The sequence below is a fragment of the Temnothorax nylanderi genome, unplaced genomic scaffold, assembly GCF_030848795.1.
Source record: "Temnothorax nylanderi isolate EJ_2023f unplaced genomic scaffold, tnyl_v1.0 TNYL_tig0353_pilon, whole genome shotgun sequence".
Lineage (NCBI taxonomy): Eukaryota > Metazoa > Arthropoda > Insecta > Hymenoptera > Formicidae > Temnothorax > Temnothorax nylanderi.
The window spans coordinates 3,528-22,806 of NW_027249415.1; the positions used below are offsets into that span (position 1 = coordinate 3,528).

The 19,279-nt window shown below is 36.3% G+C and overlaps 2 protein-coding genes across 2 annotated transcripts; one reads left to right on the top strand and one right to left on the bottom strand.

Moving 5' to 3' along the window:
* The first annotated feature begins 4,602 nt into the window (after positions 1-4,602).
* Positions 4,603-5,879, top strand: LOC139781673 (uncharacterized). The gene is made up of 4 exons (XM_071720536.1): positions 4,603-4,828; positions 4,911-5,088; positions 5,172-5,329; positions 5,444-5,879. Exons 1-4 carry the CDS (start codon positions 4,603-4,605, stop codon positions 5,746-5,748), a joined length of 867 nt encoding a protein of 288 aa, XP_071576637.1. The 3' UTR covers positions 5,749-5,879.
* Positions 5,880-6,285: 406 nt separating this feature from the next.
* Positions 6,286-8,327, bottom strand: LOC139781669 (uncharacterized). Its single transcript, XM_071720533.1, has 4 exons — positions 8,218-8,327; positions 7,806-8,155; positions 7,574-7,723; positions 6,286-6,858 (listed from the first exon to the last, which is right to left on the bottom strand). Exons 1-4 carry the CDS (start codon positions 8,325-8,327, stop codon positions 6,344-6,346), a joined length of 1,125 nt encoding a protein of 374 aa, XP_071576634.1. The 3' UTR covers positions 6,286-6,343.
* Positions 8,328-19,279: the final 10,952 nt, after the last annotated feature.

The following is a 19,279-nucleotide window of genomic DNA, read 5'->3' on the forward strand; positions in this document are numbered from 1 at the left end:
CACGCACGCACGCACGCACGCACGCACGCACGCACGCACGCACGCACGCACGCACGCACGCACGCACGCACGCACGCACGCACGCACGCACGCACGCACGCACGCACGCACGCACGCACGCACGCACGCACGCACGCACGCACGCACGCACGCACGCACGCACGCACGCACGCACGCACGCACGCACGCACGCACGCACGCACGCACGCACGCACGCACGCACGCACGCACGCACGCACGCACGCACGCACGCACGCACGCACGCACGCACGCACGCACGCACGCACGCACGCACGCACGCACGCACGCACGCACGCACGCACGCACGCACGCACGCACGCACGCACGCACGCACGCACGCACGCACGCACGCACGCACGCACGCACGCACGCACGCACGCACGCACGCACGCACGCACGCACGCACGCACGCACGCACGCACGCACGCACGGCACGCACGCACGCACGCACGCACGCACGCACGCACGCACGCACGCACGCACGCACGCACGCACGCACGCACGCACGCACGCACGCACGCACGCACGCACGCACGCACGCACGCACGCACGCACGCACGCACGCACGCACGCACGCACGCACGCACGCACGCACGCACGCACGCACGCACGCACGCACGCACGCACGCACGCACGCACGCACGCACGCACGCACGCACGCACGCACGCACGCACGCACGCACGCACGCACGCACGCACGCACGCACGCACGCACGCCACGCACGCACGCACGCACGCACGCACGCACGCACGCACGCACGCACGCACGCACGCACGCACGCACGCACGCACGCACGCACGCACGCACGCACGCACGCACGCACGCACGCACGCACGCACGCACGCACGCACGCACGCACGCACGCACGCACGCACGCACGCACGCACGCACGCACGCACGCACGCACGCACGCACGCACGCACGCACGCACGCACGCACGCACGCACGCACGCACGCACGCACGCACGCACGCACGCACGCACGCACGCACGCACGCACGCACGCACGCACGCACGCACGCACGCACGCACGCACGCACGCACGCACGCACGCACGCACGCACGCACGCACGCACGCACGCACGCACGCACGCACATTTCCTTTTCTTTTTCTTTTTGTCTTGTTTTATCGCGATGCGAGGGAGAGGTAGAGGCCGAGGAAGAGGCAGAGGCAGAGGCAGAGGCAGAAGAAGAGGAAGAGGCGGAGCTGGTGAAGAAAAAAATATATCGGGCATCAACATATATATTATTACCAAAAATAATCTTCAATAAATAATAAAGTAACAATTAATATATTTTTTATTTATGCATAGCTCTCTCTACTCCTAAATCTAACTCCTAAATCCTTTCCTTCCTGAATTAGTGTTTATAAATATTTATTTCATTTTATTTATAATTTTTACATTTATAAATAAATATATATATATATATATATATTTTTTTAATATGCATATATATATATATGTATATGCATATTTAAAAGTTATAAATATAAAAATTGTAAATATGATTAAATAAATATTTATAAATATGACGTAGCGCATCGTCGACTTGGCAGTCGGCGAGGCACGAGACACGATACCCGAAATGCGTGGCATATCGTGGCAACGTCGCATATAGCCGGCGCGTGCCGCCGCGGCGGCAGCATATCCCCTCCAGCTGGGTAGTTCGGACACGAACCACCAAAGACCGACAATATCGAAAAGTGGATGTATACATAGCACGGACATGAACCAAATTCATCGACAGTATCGAAAAGTGGATGTGACTCGTAGTTCCAATTCCTGAAAGTGGATGTGTGGCGCTACTGTACGGCCTAGCAAAAGCGTCCCAAGAAAATCGCCGTCATTGCGCCTCTCATCCTTCTCTCTGGTTAAGCTAACCGTGGTTGGTGAAATTGGCCCTGAATCTATCACGTGACCAGATTTGACGCTCGAATCCAGCGTCGAGCGTCATCGTGAAATCGCACCTTAAAGCCGTGATCAGACTACGGATTGGGATTGAGATTGGATTGAAATTTAATCAATCAGAATAAAGGAAACTAACTTTTCACGTTTAGTGAACTTTGCTCTAATTGGTCAAATTTCAATCCAATCTCAATCCCAATCCGTAGTCTGATCACGGCTTAATGGTGCGATCCCATGGTATGTACGGAACGTATGCGCAATGCGGAATTGGCGGAACGCTCGTGATTGGTTCGACCTCTTTTACGTTCGTTCCGCCGCGCCGACTTTTATCCACAAGTTTTTATTTTATCCGCACTGATCGTGCGGAAACTGCGGAAGCCTACTACCTCGATATACTTAGCAGACAAATCCCACTCGGCATGTAATATTTCAAAGGCATTTCTGCAAAATTCCATTTGAAATATTACATCTTTCATTAGTATTTCAGAAATTTTTCACGACCGTTTCTACATCATTTCGGCAATGTTTCAATGTCCGCAATTATTTCAAATGCGACCATGCTGAAAGATTTCGGCAATGTTATGAAGTATTTCTCAAATATATCTACGAAATATTGCGGAAACACTTCAGAGATGTTTCAAATACATTTTACACTAAAAAAATGTTTCGTATTAGCAAACAAAATTTTCTTACTGACGCAAAAACTATTTGTTGATATGTGAAAAATAAAATATTTTATTACCGGAACAAAAAAAAATATATTAAGCCGTATATGTGCGTATAGTCGTCGCGCGTTTGTCCGAAGAAATCCGCTCTCTCAACCGGTCACCCATCCAAGTAGTATACCGGCGCCTTGTCGCTTGACATCGATGATCGAACAGGGTAGTGGTGATCCTCTGACTCTGACGCTTCTTTTTTTCTTATACTTGCTTATTTTGGTGAGCATAAAGCTATCGCATAACAATATTAACAATACAGATATACGAATAAATCTTTTTTGCCAGTCAGCGTCGAATATTATTTTATATTAAATATTATTAAATATTTTATATTTTATATTAAAAATGCCATATGACAAAATTTGGAATATCAGAAAATTCTTAATAAAAGAGAAAAAATGCAATAATTATATAATAATAAATTTAATTTTTTATAAGTTCTAAAGTCTGTCAGCAACTTTTCGGAAATATTACAAATGCAATGTTGTATGTGAAACATTCAAAAATATAACGCGTGCAATGCAAACGTAATAATATAGTTTTATCATGTATCAGAAATGTTTCTAAACCATTGCATCTGCAATATTTCTCCCGCAATATTGTAGAAAATTCACTGCCTGCAATTCAATTTTTCATTACCGACGCAATCTTTCGGAGATTTTTCACAGGTATTTTAGATGCGGTGTTGCGTTTGATATGTTACAGAAATATTATTCGTGCAAAGTAAATGTAATAGTGCTTTTGTAGTGCTTTGGAAATGTTTCTGAAATATTGCATCTGCTACATTTTTTTTGCAATATTACAGAAACTTATAAATATTGTAAACAACTTTCTGAAAGATTTCAGACATGTTGTTAATGCAATATTGCAAAAAACATGGTGCAGGTACATTTTTGAAATATTTTAGATGCATAGTTGCAAGTGAGATGTTAATGAAGTGTTTCTGCATTGTTTCTGAATATTTCAATATTTCAGCAACGTAACATGCCGAGTGGGATTTGATATTTCTTATTATTGATTATTTTAATAGTTTGGGAATCGTTTGGGCAAGTTTAGGAATATAGTTTCAAAGTTTAGGAAATAATCGTTTATTTATAATTAATAAAAATTAATTGAGCGTATAGTTAGCAGACATAATTTTAAAACCAATTTTTTTTTCTTTTTAAATCAACGTGAAATCATTTGGGAAACACGTCTGTAATGTTTTAAACGTTTGGGAAATAAAGATTTCATCTGAAAATCAAGTTACATGTGCGATAGCTGGACAGTTTCACCATGGTGAGTCATCCAATTACAACTGAGAATGTGGAAAGTGCTGCTAAAGGGCCGGTCTACAATGAATGTTGTAAGTCGTAAGCAAGGTCGGTAAATGGCGCGACGATAGCGACGGTCGTAAGCACATACTACGTTTACGCGAACGTTACTTCTGTAGTAACTTACAATAATTCACTCGTTTACGCGGAGTAAATTATCGTTAAGTTACTACAAAATCCCGTTTACGCGAAGGAATTATCGTAAGTTACTACAAAAGTAACGCTCGCGTAAACGTAGTAACAGTTAATTATTCTTTGACTGCAAAAGTATAAAGGTCCGTCTACAATGGAAGTAAGCAGTAATAAGTAAGGAGTAGAGTATGGATGGGAGTAGAATATTACTACGTTTCTGTCTACAATGGCAGGAGTAATGACTAGCCAATCAATCGAGCAGATAGTATAAAGAACTGTAGTAGAAGATCTAGAAAATTGTAATCTCCAGAAATTCTTTAAAGGCTGTTTACAATGGAGGAGTGAAACTGTCGGAGTGGAGAGTAAAATAGCGAAATATGGCGAAATGGGTCATTCCCATTTTCTACTCCTTACTGCCCTACTGCCAGCCCATCAAAGACGTCGAGACAAGGCGCGAAAAATATGTTTGTGCCGACGTGATACAGTTTTTATTTATAATTATAATATAAAATGGATGATGAATATTATATGGATGGAGTTGATGGCGTTGGTGGCTTTGAAGAAGATGAAGAAGAATATATTGGAGACAATAATATTAATCGTAAAAAACAACTTGTTGCCATTGTCAAAGTTAACCCACCGCTATGGGATAAACGGCAAAAGGCCTATTCTGACAAGAATTTTAATAAAGAACTTGCATGGGACTCTGTGGCTGAAGTGCTCGGAAATATGTCTGGTAATAATACCTGCGTTGTATCTCTGATATGCTATACCTATCTAGCGAGAATTGAGGTTATCGCACTGGTTGATGTTTGTAGGTTCAGAGGCCGAAAAGGAATTCTACAAAATACGGCAGAAATACGGAAAGGAGCGACGTAAAGTGATCACGTCCTTGAAAGGAAAGTCCGGACAAAGTGCGCAACCCACATATGTTCCTACATGGGAATTGTACGAGATGTGTGATAGTTTTTTACGTGCAGTTATCATACCTCGAAAGTATGTTGATTACCTATATCTATACAGTATACAATATTTAATGTTCAGAGCAACATCACAATTTATATCGTTACTGTTTACAGAACCAGCAGCAATTATACGAAGACTGCATCTTCAAAATCAAATGAGATTAGTCATTTACCACAGCGTCAATTGGTTGTGCCACAAATTGTGAAGCCATCTGTACAAGCTGCACAAACTCCTAGTGCCAAGTGGACATCAGAGTATGCATCCTTGTTTGGTACGTATTGCATTATGTGCTGAATAGTATAAAAAATATGATTTGTCCGCATATATATATATATATATATATATATATATATATACATATCTTTATATGGATATCCATTTTCAGGCGATGATACGACATGTGATTCTGATGTTATCGTCGAGTCTCCAAAGATAACATTTCAGCCTCCAAGACAGCAGCAAGTGCAAACACAGTCTCAATCGCAAACGCAACCTCCATCTACTGTTGAAATTAAATTAGCACCAAGGAATGAAGTAAATACTGCACAGCAGGTCCTGCGGACAATGAGTCAGCCAACAACAAAGATAGTTCCTCCATCTGATACCTTCAGTAAGAGGAAAAGGCAATCAGAAGATGAGTTTACACAAGAATATGTTAAGCAGTGTGAGGGGTTGAACAATCTGGCTTGAGAGGTTTCGCAGACATTGAAGAATAATCCAGAACCTGTTCCTGTTCATGCAACAGCTCCAGATCCCATCACAGGAGCAATTCATTTGGCACTAACAAAAGTGAAGGATGCTGACAAGTTTGAATGCATGTTGGGTGTGTTGCAATACAGCAATGAAAAATATGTGAAGAACAATAAGGCATAACAGCATACACAGACTATTGATCTTATTAATATTTTCTTAACTTTATTTTGGTTGATCTAAAAAAATGATCGATACTTTTATTTTCAAGTTGTGTTATGCAAAGATATATATAAGAATCTTTTCTCTTATGTTATGTAAGCTTTTCACCTTTATTAGTACATTACTATAAATATATTATTTTATCATATAAGTATATTTACTTTAAAAGTATATTATTATAAGTAACTATATTTTCTTGCTCTTCTTCGTTATTACCTAAGCCAAATGTTATTACGTTATGAAAGACTGTAATGTGCAAGACAGATGGTGCTAAAGATTTGTGAAAGATAGGAATTAGTTTAATAAAGTACAACATTATATACAAGTCTATAAATGTATATTTACAGGTGTACATCTCTCACACTTAAATTATTCAGTTGTCATTTAATCCAGCAGGTACATTGATACGTGTAGCTCCAAGTGCAGCTTCATATTGCCAAGGTGCCTGAGATTTTCCAATATCCGAGACAAAATAATCTTGCAAGTAATTCCTTAAACCTATAGAGACAGCTCCAGCTCGATTGGCTCCTACTCTACTTATATCCTTAAAGTAGGCTGAATGTTGCTGCCTCCAATGTTCTTCTCTCACAGTATAATTTTCTTCTCGATCAAAATATTGTGCAGGACAGTAGCGTCTTTCATGCACATGTAATCTTTCTTCACCAATCATTATGAAGTTGTGAAGACATATGAGTGCTTTAAATAACATTTCACAATTTTCCACAGACATACAAAGAGGTTTTTGTAGGATCTGCCAGCGTGCCGTAAGGATGCCAAAAGCATTTTCGATTGTTCGACGACAACGAGACAATCTATAATTAAATATACGCATATTTTCTGTCAGACCACCTCTGGTTTTACATGAATATGGTCGCATGAGATAAGTACCCAGATAGCAAAATGTGTTCGTTCTGAGTACATATTGTACTCACGTTTATTAAAAACATGATGGCAAGAATAGACACAGATGCGGGCTCATATGTTGCTCAGAATGCAGACATGTTATGAAATCTATAAAAGTTTACAAAATAGTGACATAATGAACACATAAATGTTCAATGAAATACTGCATATTGTGTGCATATAAAGCTCAAGAAATGACAACAATTTTAAATATTTCATGCTTAATAAAATTATTTAAAAACATGTAAATAAATAAGTAAGACGTATCCAACAATTTATCAAAAATTGCTTCGCAGATCTCTGCACTATGTGATACCAGAGGTATCACTTAAGCTGATCTGCAGCAAAGAATTGGCTGCATTGTAATTAGGCTTCTCACAAGCTCGCCTCTTATACTAGCGCGTGATGATTTTTGATTACGAGAAAGTGACGCGTGGTATAGCCGCGTCGCGGCAGCGTGCGGTACTAGCGCTCGCGGTAATTGTTGTAAAATTATTTCCACCAGGGTCAGCATGTGATTATCATGAGTTGGCTAAGTAACGTCAATATCTGAGTTCATATATTTCCTCATATACATGTTAACTTGTACTCATGATGTGTATCATCACAATATGATCACAAGACATACATCACATTTCGGTCAATATCAGAAGATCATGACGTGATGAAATCTGATCATCAGGCATTGCTATCTGGGTACTTAAGGGAAATGCTTCATCTCCCACAAACACGTATGGAAAAGGAATGTCTCTCCCAGGGAGTGGTTTGGGAGTGGGCAGATCAACAGTTCCACTCTGTAAATCTTGTGCAAAATCTGTATTTGCCCATATACCACAGTCGCTAATAGAACCTGTGACTCACAATTAATTCGTCAAATAAAGAAGATATTGCAATGCATACACTTTTTAATAGTTATATTTCTATAAACTCACCATACTGGCCAACATCAATCCATGTAAATTTATAACTAGCATCACATGTTGCAAGCAGCACTATGCTGAAAAATTGCTTGTAATTATAAAAAGCAGATCCTGATTTGGGAGGAGCTTGGATACGCATATGACGTCCATCTATCGCTCCCACGCAGTTGGGGAATTGCCATTTTGTCATAAATTCTTCACTAATCTGTTCCCAGTCAAAACGATCTTTAGGTTTCAATACAATAGGATTTAATGCAAACCACAATGCTTGGCATGTTTCATTAATAATTTTATGTATAGTAGATTTTCCAAGTCTAAATTCCAAGTGTTTCGACCTGGCACTATCACCCTGAGCAAGGTACCTGTTAATTGTCATTGTATGAAGAATAAAAAAAAACACATCTTTGTCTTCTTTACTACTTACATTAATGTAACAGCAAGCCGTAGTTCTGTTGGAAGTGGTGTCCGAATGCTCCTTTTCACCAAGTACGGTTGAACTAGATTAACTAGAATGTCAAAATGTTGTGGCCACATCCGAAATAATGAAAAAAATTCTTCATGATCCGTTCTTTTCAGTTCTGTCACAAGATTAGCATAGAAACCTTTGGCGTCTTTCTTTCGATTGACAGGGCGTACCCACCACCGCCGACGAGAATATTTCCGGTAATACTTAAGGAGAGCTCCTTCCTCACCGATTTCGCTGAATTTAGGCTTAATCGACGCGTTTTTGCACAAAACGAACGAATCTGGCAAAAAAGTCCCGCTCTGCCCCGCGAAGCGAGATATTAACTGTTAAAGTTGACGACTATCAGGTTATGAAACCTGTTATACCGACGCTATGTAGCGACTGGTTTTGCACTTGTTTGAAACATACATTGTTTTTTTACATATTTTTTGTTGGATTTTTTTTTCATAATGTGTTTTTCGGCATCGAAATATGCAATTACTTGTATCAATTATTAATTTATCACCACATTTTGAACACTGTATTTCTTTATTTATTACATAAGGCTCGATATATCCATTAATAATCATATTACTGTGTTTCGTTAAACTCAACGCTTAATATTTGTAACAGAAATAATTTGTTAAAGCAGAGAATAGTTGGTATATGAAAAGTACATATAAATATCAACCTACAAACCTACAAACATCAACCAGTGCGATAACCTCAATTCTCGCTAGATAGGTATAGCATATCAGAGATACAACGCAGGTATTATTACCAGACATATTTCCGAGCACTTCAGCCACAGAGTCCCATGCAAGTTCTTTATTAAAATTCTTGCCAGAATAGGCCTTTTGCCGTTTATCCCATAGCGGTGGGTTAACTTTGACAATGGCAACAAGTTGTTTTTGACGATTAATATTATCGTCTCCAATATATTCTTCTTCATCTTCTTCAAAGCCACCAACGCCATCAACTCCATCCATATAATATTCATCATCCATTTTATATTATAATTATAAATAAAAACTGTATCACGTCGGCACAAGTCATCGGCACAAACATATTTTTCGCGCCTTGTCTCGACGTCTTTGATGGGCTGGCAGTAGGGCAGTAAGGAGTAGAAAATGGGAATGACCCATTTCGCCATATTTCGCTATTTTACTCTCCACTCCGACAGTTTCACTCCTCCATTGTAAACAGCCTTTAAAGAATTTCTGGAGATTACAATTTTCTAGATCTTCTACTACAGTTCTTTATACTATCTGCTCGATTGATTGGCTAGTCATTACTCCTGCCATTGTAGACAGAAACGTACTCAGCAAACACAGATATATAACGATTATATTGCCAGTATATAACGAAATGTAACACGCTATATAACACAATCGTAACAGTTATGCAGATGTTAGTTGTAATTTCGCATATATGGATTATTGCAGTTATATAATATAAATATAGCGATGTTATATAACATTTATATAGCAGTAATATACTTTAAAGCATTTTTGTTATATAACTGCAGTGTAACCGTTATCGTACATTTTATTGTATATTAATTAATTTATAATTTGCCTTTTGTACATACTAATTTCAGAAAAGGTTTTTAAATTAATTCTAAGCGAAAACAAACTGTTTTATTTGCTTTTGCTTGAAATTAATTTAAAAACCTTTTCTGGAATTAGTATGTGCAAAAGACATACATGGTTTTGCGTAGGAAAGGGACAAATATAAATATATATTGAATAATCATTTTATTAGATATATTTTGCACTCCAAACATGTAGAAAATATATATTATATTTTTCTATATATATTATATTAATATATAATAACATTTTTCTTATTTGGTTAATAAACATTTTTGGTTAATAAACAGCTTTTTATCACAATACATATTGATCCAGTCAAGGATCATTCAAGGATTCCTCACATAAAATCTTTGGTATATTCTATGGAATATATGCGATATATTCCAAAATCTAAATTTCATATTGGCTGGTGGCTTCCACATTCTTCAATTTAAATATATCTACTGTTGTTGTATATATAATTAAATATAGGCTGTACTTGCACATATGTATATATAATATATATATTATTATAAGCATCAGACATGAATCTGTTTTTGTTGTGGAGTCCACCAGTCAATTCTCTATAGAAAATAATTATGTAAAACTAGTCAATTGTACAATCTCTGATTTTCAATCACAACTTTGTAAAAAGACAATCAAATTGCGTTCGTAAAAAAAGAAAAAATTTTACTAGCGGTTTAATGAACATAAGACATTTTAAGCACTGACAAGTGATTCAAATTTCAGAGTTGTATGACAATTAATATTGAGCCTTATAATTAACTTATAATATATAACTTATACTAGCCTTTTACTTTATCATAACGCGTTTATCTGTCGGACTTATACCTATAGTTTAATAATCTCTTTTCTGAATCATTTTACGAGCATGCTTGTCTAGTGGACATCAAAAGGAGATGTATTCATATTTCCTCTGGAAGATTTATAGGCTAGTGCGGACTCTATTCCTAAAAGGGGCAGTTCCAGCACCCACTGGTCAAAGCTCGATCAAGGACATCGACCAATGCGGACTCTGTCCTCGCCAGAGGACAGTGCCAGCACTCACTGGTCAAAGCTGGATCAAGGACATCGATCAATGCGGACTCTGTCCTCGACAGAGGACAGTCCCAGCACCCACTGGTCTAAACCAGGAGTGCTGGCACTATCTCCTTGTAGAAATATTCCGCACTAACCTAAGTCCTCCATATAAGTACATATCCATCTAATGTCTGATAAATGAGCACATTGTGATTGCAAACAAATTAAAAAAAGAAATGGGCACAGTAACAACTGTGCCGCAAGCAACACGTAGAACTACGTCAACTGTCATTATTTCATGTTAAAGTATTCGTGATCAAGAGAGGCCAAGTTCCACACAGGGCTGTAGCGCTGAATTCATCATTATTGATAGTTGACGTAGTTCTACGTTGTTGCTAAAGCTCTCGATGAAAGCTAAATACAAACAAATCTAAACAAAATAAATAAATAAATAAGTAACATATAAATAAAATAAATATATAAAAAATAAAGAAACAAACAAAAACAAACAAAGAAAAAAAATAAACAAAAAAGAGCACAGTAAAAACTGTGCCGCAAGCAACACGAAAAGGTATTCACATATTATATGTCTATTGTATGTATCTGAATTTAATGGAAGCTAATTAATACAATTAAAATATATATATATAATAACGTCTTAATTTTAATATAAAATACAATATATAATTAGATCTCCTCTATTAAATTCAGATACACAAGCTCAAGATTTCAGCAAGTCAACAAGCATATTCATGTGCTCTATTTTGATTTTTCCAGATTACAGCAAGTTAACAAGAAAAACTCGTTCAATAGAGTGAGGGCACAAGTCTTCCACATATTGACATATAATTCATGAAACTAACAACTTAATTTTAATTCTTTAAATTAAAAATCAAAGATAAAATTTAAAACAAGTTTCATTAATGTGATCATTTTCTTATATTAAATTAATAAATATTTTTCTTTTAAATAAAGTTTGAATTTATTAATTGCATTATTTATTTATTTATTTATTTATTTATTGGACTATTTATTTATTTATTTCATTATTTATTCATTTTTTATTGCATTATTGCTTCCTCTATGAGGAAAATAAAATATTTTGATGAAAAGTGTGTGTATGTGTGGTGGGTGTGTGTGTGGTGTGTGTGTGGTCTGTGTGTGTAGTGTATGTGTGGTGTGTACGTGCGGTGTGTGTGTGTGGTGTGTGGTGTGTGTGTGGTATGTGTGTGGTCTGTGTGTGTGTGTTGTGTGTGTGTGGGTTATGTGTGTGTGTGTGGTGAGTGTGTGTGATGTCTGTGTTGTGTGTGTGTGTGTGTGTGGTGTGTATATGTGTGTTGTGTGTGGTGTGTGTGTGTGTGGTGTGTGTGGTGGTTTCTAACGCTGCTGTATCGAAGAGGTAAGAAATAAAGGGTTTCGACTTATCTTATCATAAATGGGACTTCTTAAGCTTTAAAACATATTATATGTCTATTGTATGTATCTGAATTTAATGGAAGCTAATTAATACAATTAAAATATATATATATATAATAACGTCTTAATTTTAATATAAAATACAATATATAATTAGATCTCTTCCATTAAATTCAGATACACAAGCTCAAGATTCCAGCAAGTCAACAAGCATATTCATGTGCTCTATTTTGATTTTTCCAGATTACAGCAAGTTAACAAGAAAAACTCGTTCAATAGAGTGAGGGCACAAGTCTTCCACATATTGACATATAATTCATGAAACTAGCAACTTAATTTTAATTTTTTAAATTAAAAATCAAAGATAAAATTTAAAACAAGTTTCATTAATGTGATCATTTTCTTATATTAAATTGATAAATATTTTTCTTTTAAATAAAGTTTGAATTTATTAATTGCATTATTTATTTATTTATTTATTTATTTATTGGACTATTTATTTATTTATTTCATTATTTATTCATTTTTTATTGCATTATTGCTTCCTCCATGAGGAAAATAAAATATTTTGATGAAAAGTGTGTGTATGTGTGGTGGGTGTGTGTGTGGTGTGTGTGTGGTCTGTGTGTGTAGTGTATGTGTGGTGTGTACGTGCGGTGCGTGTGTGGTGTGTGTGGTGTATGTGTGGGTGTGTGGTATGTGTGTGGTCTGTGTGTGTGTGTTGTGTGTGTGTGTGTGTGGGGTATGTGTGTGTGTGTGGTGAGTGTGTGTGATGTCTGTGTTGTGTGTGTGTGTGTGTGTGTGTGGTATGTATATGTGTGTTGTGTGTGGTGTGTGTGTGTGTGGTGTGTGTGGTGATTTCTAACGCTGCTGTATCGAAGAGGTAAGAAATAAAGGGTTCCGACTTATCTTATCATAAATGGAACTTCTTAAGCTTTAAAATAAGATATTATTTATTATTCTACGATTATTAGTTTCGAAGATACAAACGTTCAAAGTATAACATATTTTCGTTGCATCGACAAAAAATTTAGTTAAACTTTCTAACGCTGCTGTATCGAAGAGGTAAGAAATAAAAGGTTCCGACTTGTCTTATCATAAATGGGACTTCTTAAGCTTTAAAATGAGATATTATTTATTATTCTACGATTATTAGTTTCGAAGATACAAACGTTCAAAGTGTGACGTTCAAAGTGTGACAAGGGCGATATAGGCAATGCATTCATTCATTTGTTTATTAAATCCATTCATCCATTCACCCATTCATCCATTCACCCATTCATCCATTCATCCATTCATCCATTCATTTATTCATTCATCCATTCATCCATTCATCCATTTATCCATTCATCCATTTATCCATTCATCCATTCATCCATTCATCCATTCATCCATTCATCCATTCATCCATTTATCCATTCATTCATTCATCCATTCATTTATTCATTCATTCATTCATTCATTTATTTATTTATTTATTAAATCCATTCACCCATTCATTCATTCACCCATTTATTAATTCATTTATTTATTTATTTATTAAATCCATTCATCCATTCACCCATTCATCCATTCACCCATTCATCCATTCATTCATTCATCCATTCATTTATTCATTCATTCATTCATTTATTTATTTATTTATTAAATCCATTCACCCATTCATCCATTCATCCATTCACCCATTTATTAATTCATTTATTTATTTATTTATTAAATCCATTCATCCATTTATTCATTCATTTATTTATTTATTAAATTGCGAAAACATTTAGCTTACATTGAGAGCTTTCAAAAACTATATAATAAAGTATATTTTCCTTTAATATTTTTCGAGAAAAATCTCTTATAATAATTCCATTTCAAGAAAATCGGTTATAAATAGAGAGTTCGGTCTTGTTTTATCATAAATGGGACTTCTTAAGCTTTAAAATGAGATGTCATTTATTAGTCTACGATTATTAGTTTCGAAGATATAAACGTTCAAAGTGTGACATGTTTTCGTTGCATCTACGAGAAATTTAGCTAAACTTTCTAACGCTACTATATCTAAACGAGAAGAAATAGAGAGTTCAGGCTGGATTTATCATAAATGGGACTTCTTAAGCTTTAAAATGAGATGTCAATGATTACTCTACGATTATTAGTTTCGAAGATACAAACGTTCAAAGTGTGACATATTTTCGTTGCATTCGTTGCAGGCTGTGCCTAGATTTACCCCCCCTTATACCCCTCCTTACTGTCGACAAAGACGTAGTTCTACGTCAAAAGATTATTAAGCTATAAGTACGAAAGATAATGGAAACATATCCATTTCTCTAAAAAATGAAAAAATAACGTTTCTCACTTGCGGTTGAATAAACTAGAAAAATAGCTTTTAAGCGTTGACAATTAAGTGATTAAAATTTCAGAGGTTATAAAATAGTACAATGAGCCATAACAAAATATTATTGCAAATTTTTTAAGCCTTAAAATTAAAATAAACCTTTAAGGAGGTTCTACAGATAATGGATGTATCTAAAAATTGGAAAAAACTTCATGGACGTATAAATTGAGATGCGAGAAAAGTGCTCGAAAAATTTTAGCATCGGTTATCGTGTAAAAATTTGCAAAAATGAATTTTGAAATTACAGTTTTTAACATGAGCTCTTATGGCAGAGGGGTTCCTGGAGACAGGAAACGAGATATTAATTATATGAAGGCGACCTACCAGAGATTCGAAAAACGGAGCTCTTATAGATCTTAATCTAAGCTTTTCAGAAATATCGAGAAAAACAAGGGTTATCGCGTAAAATTTTATGATATTGGCTATTGAAACAGGCCATATCACAGTTCACGTAGCGTGCTTCGAATAACAAGGGAGATTTGGCAACGTTGCAGCGACTGCACCCGCGCGAAAAGTGTACAGCCAGTACAGCACCACAGTATGACAGCACCTCAAACTTAAGCACCTAACCTTTACGAGCGCTTACGGAGGAGTACTCGCTCTAGAATTATGTGAAATAACCACGGTCATATGAGCAGAACAGCGAGACTCAAGTTCGCGACGTTACCACATTTTCTCGCATGTATAAGCCGCCGGAGTCAAAGGAGCACTTACACGATATTTTTAATTATTCCTCGCTTCGACTAATATGGGTATGATATAGGCTCTAACGTCATCAAAATTCACGAAAATATTTTATGAATACTTAGAATTGATGAATTTGAAGATTTTCTCTTCATCTCTCAACTGACTAGAGAGTACCTGTAGAACCTCCTTAAATACGTATGATGTATTTTCTTAAGTTTTGTTCTCCTTGTCCTTCTCTTTTTCTTCTCTTGTTTTACGCTGTTTTGCGAAGCGGATCCATTCAGCCGCAATATTATCAAATTCGGACTCTGTGAGCGTCGAATGGTGCGAGGTAATATGTCCTTAAAACAAAAATAAAAATATGAGCAATATAAATAGATATTACAATGATAGATTTTAATAAATAGATATTCCATGTACTAAAACTATATAATTCATAAAAATAATAAAATTGCATCTAACGCTTTTGAACTCTTCGGTTTAAAAATCAAAATACAAAACTCTGCAAAGCTTTTACTTTGTTTCCAGCACAACGATATAAATTCTACTTAACATTTCAACAAATATTGTTACTTTCGACAAACAATAAACTCGTAAATTATCTACCAACGAAAACGTGACGAAATTACAACACCAACTGTACAGAATCAATCGGATAACGAAATATCTCGCTCCGAAATAAGATTACAGAAACCGATTCTTAGGGTACTTTCCGTTTCACGCACGATGCGCATAATGCATCATTTATCCTTGTTTATTAACACTCGATGAATAACAAGGATAAATAATGCATTATGCGCATCGTGCGTGAAACGGAAAGTACCTCTATATTAAATATGTGCACAACGTGTTCTAACCTATAATATAGGTAATACATACCTTCAAGTTATCTAGCTCTCGTACGAGGGCGAATCAAAGCCACGTCCTCCGGCCTCGACCGTCTCTCGCCGGCGTCGCGTCCTTTCACGAGCGACGGGCCGTCGCGCACACGAGACACCCGCAAACGCGGTTCACGATTTCTCACGGACGGGCGCGGTCTTCTAATGTATTATTGTCACGATCGTGGCACGATGGCACTAGCAGAAGCGGCGAGAGACCGCGAACTTGCGTGCGCCGCTATGGCGCATGCTATCGAGGTTATATAATTCCGGCGGTAATTGAAATTATGTTATATAATATTTATATAATATCAACGCAACCGTTGTTGTATAACACGCATATATAACAGTTGTATTAATGTGCATTTATTATAACATAAATAACGGAGCAACATAATAGTTTTATAACCTAGTTATATTATAGTAATAATGTAAAGTTATATAACTGTTATGCTACTCCAGTATAACACCTGTTATATAATCTGTTACTCCCAGGTTATATATCAATTATATTTGGTGTTTGCTGGGTAGTAATATTCTACTCCCATCCATACTCTACTCCTTACTTATTACTGCTTACTTCCATTGTAGACGGACCTTTATACTATTTAACTCCGAAGTCTAATCAACAACAAATCTCAATTTCTTTAGGGCGAAATTGGATATCGGCTTACTAGCTGGGATTTTAAGTTCTGTCGAGACTGGAAATGACAAAGAGGCAATCCGCCCATTTATGGAGAATATCCATCAAACTCTGTTCGAATTTGTTAGTATTTGTCCCTTTGAAGCAGCTCGGGATGTTCTTACACATTACGAAGTGCTGCAGTGCTCCAGGTCGTTGGTTGTCTTATATTCCGAAGAAAGTCTCGATAGGTACCCAGATAGCAAAATGTGTTCGTTCTGAGTACATATTGTACTCACGTTTATTAAAAACATGATGGCAAGAATAGACACAGATGCGGGCTCATATGTTGCTCAGAATGCAGACATGTTATGAAATTTATAAAAGTTTACAAAATAGTGACATAATGAACACATAAATGTTCAATGAAATACTGCATATTGTGTGCATATAAAGCTCAAGAAATGACAACAATTTTAAATATTTCATACTTAATAAAATTATTTAAAAACATGTAAATAAATAAGTAAGACGTATCCAACAATTTATCAAAAATTGCTTCGCAGATCTCTGCACTATGTGATATCAGAGGTATCACTTAAGCTGATCTGCAGCAAAGAATTGGCTGCATTGTAATTAGGCTTGTCACAAGCTCGCCTCTTATACTAGCGCGTGATGGTTTTTGATTACGAGAAAGTGACGCGTGGTATAGCCGCGTCGCGGCAGCGTGTGGTTTAGTAGTTCTCTCAGACATCTCATAAATAAACACTTTTCTGTCAGAGGTACGGAAATATATAGTTTTATTAACAAGTTCAACAATTGATATGCATACTGTTTTATTAGGATGATGGATCTCTGCAGAGAATCGCACTTAGCCTACAGGAATCTTTCGGGCAGAATGGTATGCTTTAAACGGTCGGGGCTATAGTGGCACTTGCGGCACGGCCGACATTTCTTCTTTTGCTGTCACAGAGGGCTAGATTTGTTCGCTATATGGTAACAAATAATGCGCAAAGTAAAATTAGATAATAATTAATTAAATAATTAAATAATTTAATAATTTAATAATAAATAATTAAATAATAGAGAAATTAATTTTGTCTTGTTAAAATAGGTGTCACACTGTGAAACAAAGAGTTCTAAAAAAGCATTGTGGAATTACCTAGAAAAATTCGACTGGTACGCTGGTAAGTTATTTGTATATAAAAAATTTGAGTCCTAATTATATTTAAATCTATACAATAATGAAAATATATAGTGACTAATGTCAAAACAGCCTATAAACTTACGCACATTTAATTATTTTTCGATTTAGCGATTGAATACATATTTCGATAGAAAATTTCCTTAGCTTTTTAATGCCACTTTATTTTTTTGAGCTGTGATTACCAGTTTTTGTTATACAGTTAAATAACGTGCAGGTGTCTTATTCATAACAAATTCAATTTTGGCTCATCCACTCTTTTGGCATTAGTCACGCGATATATATCCAAGAAACATAATCAAATATCATCAAATATAAAATAAAATCTACCATTATTCTAATTTTGAATTATAGTAAAACATGCATAAAATTGGAATTTTGTTGTAAAAGAAGGAATTGACGTTAGGTTATTTAAAGTCTAGTAGAAGGTACAAAAGTTACGTGCATTCCCAAATTTCGTTTCCAAACTTCGTTTTTATTTTTTTCAATAAATAACTTTAATTTTCGGAGAATTACCGACCGGAATTTTAACGGATTTATCGACAACCCAGATCAGACAAACAATGAAAACAAAAGACTATTGAGACTATGTAATTTCTTCTGTTCGTTTTCTTCTCCTGTGTTTAGTATTATTATAGAACTCATTATTGAGTGAAAGTATTCTGGATGTTCATTAAAAAAAAAAGCATATTGTATTGAATGTATCACCGTGAGAGTAAGTTTTCGTTAAAAAAAAAGTGAAATAGTGTAGTAATCTTTGACAATTTTCCATGATCATAACACATCTGCCACATTAAACGATAATAATCTGGATCCATCTTAATAGGAAAATGGATAAAATTTCTAGATGATATTTGCTCAAATATTATACACTAACTGCATCACGAAAGGAAAGAATTTCACAATAATTGCATTAATAATATGCTTCGCCATAACGCAGCGATTTTGTTGGGATAAAATTTTTAAATGTTATTTGCCCAAAAATTGATATATTCAATTTAGAGTATAATTTACGCACAATTATTGTGTTATATTTATTATAATTGTGTAATATTTTATGTCATAACATTTCAAAATTATAATTTCAGACTAATTGTACATTTTAAAGCATACATATTGATTTATTTTATTTTACAAAATATTCTAAAAATAATAAAACTCAAATACATTTATAAATTACTAGCTGGTTACCCGGGCTTCGCCCGGGAGTCGTTTTTCTTAAAACGACTTCAT